General features: G+C 68.3%; 1 protein-coding gene across 1 annotated transcript; it reads right to left on the bottom strand.

Annotated features, from left to right (window-relative positions):
* On the bottom strand, positions 1,065 to 2,785 carry POLR2L (RNA polymerase II subunit L). The gene is made up of 2 exons (XM_018042698.1): positions 2,614 to 2,785; positions 1,065 to 1,322 (listed from the first exon to the last, which is right to left on the bottom strand). The coding sequence occupies exons 1-2, from the start codon at positions 2,706 to 2,708 to the stop codon at positions 1,214 to 1,216; spliced, it is 204 nt and encodes a 67-aa protein (XP_017898187.1). The 5' UTR covers positions 2,709 to 2,785; the 3' UTR covers positions 1,065 to 1,213.

Below are 5,964 nucleotides of genomic sequence, written 5' to 3'. Positions count from 1 at the left end.
CGTCACTGACAAAGGCAGTCTGGTCTCCAAGGGATGTCCTGTCCGCAGAGTGAACAGACCCACCCCCAGGGCCGCAACAGAGGCAGACACGGGCGGTGTGAGCTGAGAGCCGACGGGGCTCCCGGGGACGGAGGCTGGGCCAGCTGCAGACAGGCCTCGCAGAAGCTCAGCTGTTCCCTGGATGCAGGGCTGGTGATGCGGCTGAGACCCCAGGGAGCGGGTGACTGGACCGCTGCGGTTTCCAAAGGCCTGTCTGGCCACTGCACAGGGACCAGGGACGGGAGGGGGGCCTTGGGAGCGAGTCAGGTGGGGTCTGGCAGGACGTCTGCCGACACGGCAGGGTGTGGCCAGAGAAGGGTGCTGGGCCTGGTCTCTGCAGAGACCACCCATCAGACGCCTGGGCAGGTGGCCTCAGGAAGGCTGCCTCCCTCCTGCCCTCTGAGCTGCTGGAGGCACCAGGGCCTGCCTGAGCCCCGCCAAAGCAACAGCTTCTGGTTTGAAGCCTCAGCCTAAGCTGGACCGCGATGAGCAGCCCCCCCCCCCCGCCCCCGCCCCCGCCCCCGCCCCCCAGCTCTCTAGTTGGTTTTCAGGGGAACGCATTTAACGCCTGGGCACTGAGAGCCCATTCAGAACAGATGCCCAAGAGAGCTGCCTCAGGGCACCTCCCACCTGCTGTGGGGTCTCAGGGGTGGCCACAGAGGCACACGCCCTCTGGAGTGGAGCTGCCTGCCTGCCGTGGGTGGAGCCTGGAAGCTTCTGGCGGTAGCAACCTCAGGATGCGCAGCTGTGACCACAGGGAGCACTCCACTCAGAGTGCAGAAAGTCTGGAGCATTAGATACCGGGGGAGAAAGTGGGGACCTCTGTTCTCGGCTGAAGGGCACCCAGAACAGCGCTGTGGGACGCCGGTGCCCCCACCCCAAGCACTTGTGACATCTGTGTCTTCTGTGGGGCCAAGCGCCCACAGAGGAAGGGAGCCCCGTGCTGAGCACTCCCGTGTGGAAGGACCAGGTAGAACCCCAGGAACCGGCGGGGCAGCCCACAAACCCAGACCAACTGTTAGGACTTCCTGGCAGTCCTCAGAAACATTTACTAGACAGTTCTTTCCAGAGAGGAAGACCCACGCCAACAGAGCTGTGGGCGGGCGTGGCTTCTAGCGCCCCACACCCCAGGGGAACAAGCCGTGGGTGAGACGCCACCTGCGGCATCGCGGGGTCACTTCTCCAGGGGAGCGTAGTTGAGCAGCTTCTCGATCAGGTCCACGTGGGCAAGCAGCATGCGGCGGCAGCAGTAGCGCTTCAGGCCCAGCGCGTCCAGGGCATCCCTGCAGGTGGGGAGAGACCTGGTTGCAGCCTGCTCCTCCTGGCAGACAGAGGGCCTCGCCCGGGGAGAGCAGCCCCCTCTCACCTCCTAGAGACACGGCCCCAGTCACCCTCAAAGCCTCCTGTGTGTGGGCACCAGCGTGGCACCCACAAAAGGGGAGGCCGCTTAGGCAGCCCTGGCCTGGGGCATCTCGTGGAGGAGTCTAGGGCAGGCTGCCAGCATTCACTCGCACTGTGGTCATTCCAGCAGCCTCCTCGGAGCCTGGTGCAGATACTACGGCCATCCGTTGCTTTCCTATCCACCCAACACAGCTACACGGAGAACCTCGCCTGCCTACCACACTCCGGGTCCCAGAGGTTCACACTTTGATAAGGATGGGGCTGTCCACACAAGGACCAAAGTCAGACTCTTGTCTAGGGTAAACTCAGACAAGTAAGGCGGTAACTGCAGTGCCAAGGGGCAAACACGGAAAAGGGACCCCACAAAAGCCTGATGATGAGGGCTATGTGATCAGAAGCTTGTCCTATGTCCTAAAAAAGCCCGTGAGTCTGCAAGACACGGTTTCTTGCTCAGCCGCTCGGTCGTGTCCGTGACGCCATGGACTGCAGCGCGCTGAGCTCATGTTCTCCACTATGTCCCAGAGTTTGCTTGAATTCCTGTCCATTGAGTTGCTGATGCTACCTAACCATGTCCTCCTCTGCCGCTGCCTTCTCCTTTTGCCTTCAATCTTTCCCAGCATCAGTGTCTTTGAGGACACAGGGATGGGCCTAATAGCAGGGAGAACTTAGGGAGCTGATGGACAGAGGTGGCCAGGGGCCTATTTGCGGTGGAGGCGTGGAGCCAGAATACTCGAGTCCCCAGACACCAGCGCTTGACAACTAGCTCCCCTCGTCTGCCTGAACTGGGGGGTGGGAGACGCTTTCCTAAGAGCAGGTCTGGAGAACAGGGCTGGCAAAGGCTCCGGGAATAAAAGCCTTGCCAGCGTCACCTGGGATCTGATGAACGTCCCTTGCCCCTGACCTGGAGACCGAGACCCCTGACTGCCGCCTCAAGACCCCAACCCCTCAAGCCTGGATCCTCGACAGTCCCCCGAGACACCCCATGTCCCCGCCCCGGGCCCTGCAGGCCGGGCCCCCCTGTCCTCGCTCCGAGCCCCGCAGGCCGGGCCCCGCACCCGCCGCCCCGGGCCCCGCAGGCTGGGAAACCCTCCCCTTAGGCCGGGCCCCGCAGGCCGGGCCCCCCAGCCCCCGCCCCGGGCCCCGCAGGCCGGCGGCCGGGAGCGCGCCCCTCACCCCTCGGTGTACTCGGCCTGCAGCAGGCCCAGGTAGGCCTCCCACTTGTTGCCGACGATCTTGCCACACGTGAAGCAGCGAACGGGGATGATCATGGCGGCGGCGCGGGAGCTACAAGCTTCGCGGCCCGGCGGCCCGACGCCCGGATCCCCCGGATCCCCCGGCGCTTCCGCCCCGGCGCGCCCATGGCGCGGGGGTGCCGGCCCGGCCCGCCCCGTGCGCCTCCCCGCGGCCCTGGCGCCGCCGGCGTCCGCCTCCCGCCGCGACGGCGGCCCCTCCGGCGGGCGCGGGCCCGGGGCCCGGGGTCCGGCGTCCGGGGTCCGGGTCCGGGTCCCGGGGCGGGTCCCGGCGGGAGCCCCCCGCCCGCGCCTTGGTACGTCCCGGCCTACGGCGTCCGCGCGGGGCCGCAAGGGCTCGGCGGCGGCGTTCGCGTTCCTCGTGCCCGGCCGACTGACTCCGCGCGGCGGGCGCGAGGCAGGTACAGCGCCCCTGCCGGGCCGCGGGCGGAGTGCGGCCGGGCCCGCGCGAACTGGGGCCCCGAGCGCAGAGCGCGAGCCGCGTTTCAGCGACAAGTTGCGAGCCGGGTCTGGGGCGCGGAGAGCGGCCGGAGGGGCCGGGCAGGGGGCGGCCTCTCCGCCTGGGGCCGCTGCCCGCGGGCACTCGGGGGTCTCTGCGCAGAGTCCGAGGGACCCTCGAGGTCGCCGCCTGGCCGTGTCGCCCGCACAGTAACGGTCCCGGCCCGGTAGCTGCCCGTATCCCTGCAGGCGGGCGGCGCGGGGCGACCCAGCCGGTGGGGGGCTCCGGCCGTCGCCGCGGTCAGCTTGGCCCCCCTCCTGCCTTCTTCCCGGGGGAGGCGCTGGCGGCCCAGGCTCCAGTCCGCCCTCGGCAGGGGCGGGCGCCAGTGACCCGGGAGCGCCGGCTCTGAGGGTCGGGAGGGCACCCGGGGTGTCTTTTGAGCTGAGACTTAAAGAGGGAGCCGGACAGACACCCGTCCGTGCGGGACAGAAGCTGTGGGAGCTGGAGGCGGTGGGGGTTTAAAGGGAGCGGGGGCGCTGTGTCTCGGGAAGTGGCGAGAGGTGAGCCCCCTGATCCTGTGACTGGCGGCTGGGTGAGGGCTGTGTGCACTGAGAAGCAAGGAAGGCTCCCTGGAGGAGGCGAGCTTTGGGCTGAGGAGGGTGGGCTAGGCACCGTGGCGCTTGTGACCCAGGCACCTAGGCAGGGTCTCCTCACGTTTGCTGGCCTGGGGCGTCAGGGTCTCTGGTTGGGGTGGGGGGTGGGGGTGGGCCCACCATGTGGGGTCCCAGGCGTCAGCTGAGTCCACCTGGAGTGGGTGGTGGACTCTGACTGTAAGTCAAGGGGCAGGGAGTGGAGGTCCCAGGGAGGCTGGCCAGCACTTCTGCGTCTGGAGTTTGGCTCTGGCCACCCTCCCCAGCGGGGTTCGCCGTCCCCCACCCTGCCACGTGCGGAGCCACGAGCAGAAGCCACTTCCCTGCCCTGCCTGCCCCCCCTTCCCAAGCTGACTGGACGCACATCCTGTCCCCGGCTGGGATGGGGCCTTGAGTCACAGTGGCCTGGGGTGGACCCAGGCTCAGCTGTAGAGGCGGCTGCGTCTGCAGAGGTGAGGGGGACAGGCGGGAGGCTCTTCTAGAGCGGGGGTGGTGCGTGCAGGCTTCCTGGGGGAGGACCCCGTGGTCCACCGCACCTCGCTCTGGCCCAGCGGCTGTTTACTCTCAGAGACTGAGGGGCGGCGGGAGAGCCAAGTGGACATTCCTAGAATTCCAAGAACTGCGTGTGGATTGGGGGGGGGGACTCCTCCCTGCACCTCCCTGGTTTCCCAGGAGGGGATTGCTGAGCAGCGTGGCGGCACAGGCCACCAGCACACGTGTGGTCAGAGGCCCCTTGGGCACTTGGCCTCCGTGCCCACTCCATCCTGGCTAAGGCCTGGCCAGGCTGGACCTGAGGACCCTGGGGGGCCTCACGTCAGCCTTCTCCCCCACTGGGCCTTCTCCCTCCCTGTGGGTGCTGAGGGGGCAGGCTGGGCGTAGTCCAGCTGTCCTCAGGGTAGGCAGGGGCAGAGAGCACCCCAGGGGCCTGGTGCACTCATGGGGGCGCCGGGGTGGGACAGGCCGCGGTGGGGCCCTGGGGATGAGCGCAGATGTGGCCCAGACCTCGGGCTTGGCCTGGAGATGGGCAGGGAGAATGAGGCGCTGGGTTTCCGAGAGGGGTTTCCTGCCCCCAGGGCGGGGGCACAGGGCGGGAGGGTGGTGCTCACATGTGATCTGGAACCCGTGCGCCCTACTTCCTGCCAGAGGAGGGTCACTTCAGGCAGGCGGGGGACAAGGGGAAATCCGCGATCAAAGCTTCAGCTGCTGAGACCCTTGCCCCGGGTGTTGTCCTGGAAACGCCTCCTGAGAGACGGAGCTGCCCAGGAGGCAGCTGACCCTGCGCCCCATCTTGGACCACAGCGTCTGCCTCCCTTCTGTGGGGGGGGGGCGGAGGCCACGCAGGTGGAGGGGCGGGATCCCAGCGCAGCCCCGAGCGCCCAAGCTCTGGCCGCTCTGGGTAAGCTGTGCTCACATGGGGGGGCGGTGTGGTGAGCGGGGGCGGTGTGGTGAGCAGGGGGCTTGGATGCCTCGTCGGGGTTTGATGGGGTCGCCCACCTGCTGCACCCGCGGTGACCCTCTGGGCCCTGGGTCCCTGGCGGTGTTTGGTGGCCATCTGTGCAACCTAGTGACCCTGTGGATGGGCATGGCCTTGAGGATGGCCCGCTCGGCCGGTGCGTGGGTCTCCCAGAGGGCACTGGTGGTGTAGGGGGCAGGCTGGAGTGTCAGTGCCCAGGTGGGGGAAGGGAGCTCCCAGGCCCAGGGTGGCGGGAGGGTCCTGAGGGAGCCCCTGTCCTCGGGTTGGCCTCACTGGGCCTGGGGAAGTGCTGGAGGCCTCTGAGTGGCCTCTTCCCGGGGACCCTCTCCTGGAGGCAGTGTCTTCCAGGCCAGGGGGAGGAGGGCCTGTGGGCCCGGGTGCTTGTGCGCCCCTCCCCCCGGGGTCGGGGGCTGAAGCAGCAGCAGGAAGGCTGGCTCCGCAGGCCTGTTTGTGTTGGCGGGGCCTCCTGGCTCCTCGCAGTCGCCTCAGAGCCGGCAACCTGGGGGCCGGGCTGGGCGGCCGGCTCTGCACCCTGAGGTGCGGGCACGCTCACTGGCTCTGCTGGGGCCCGTCTGCCGCAGGCCTCCGAGGCCGCCGGGCTAGCACTTTCGGTGTTTGGGGAGGTCCTTCTCTGAGCTGGGCTCGTCTGGCCAGGTAGGTGCCCATGCTCCCCGGGCTCCCTCTGCCCTGCCCCGGCCCAGAGCACTCTCC

Source organism: Capra hircus, chromosome 29 (assembly GCF_001704415.2).
Source record: "Capra hircus breed San Clemente chromosome 29, ASM170441v1, whole genome shotgun sequence".
In the NCBI taxonomy this organism is placed as follows: Eukaryota; Metazoa; Chordata; class Mammalia; order Artiodactyla; family Bovidae; genus Capra; species Capra hircus.
The sequence above is the reverse complement of the archived record's forward strand: the minus strand, read 5'-3'. Positions and strand labels throughout refer to the sequence as shown.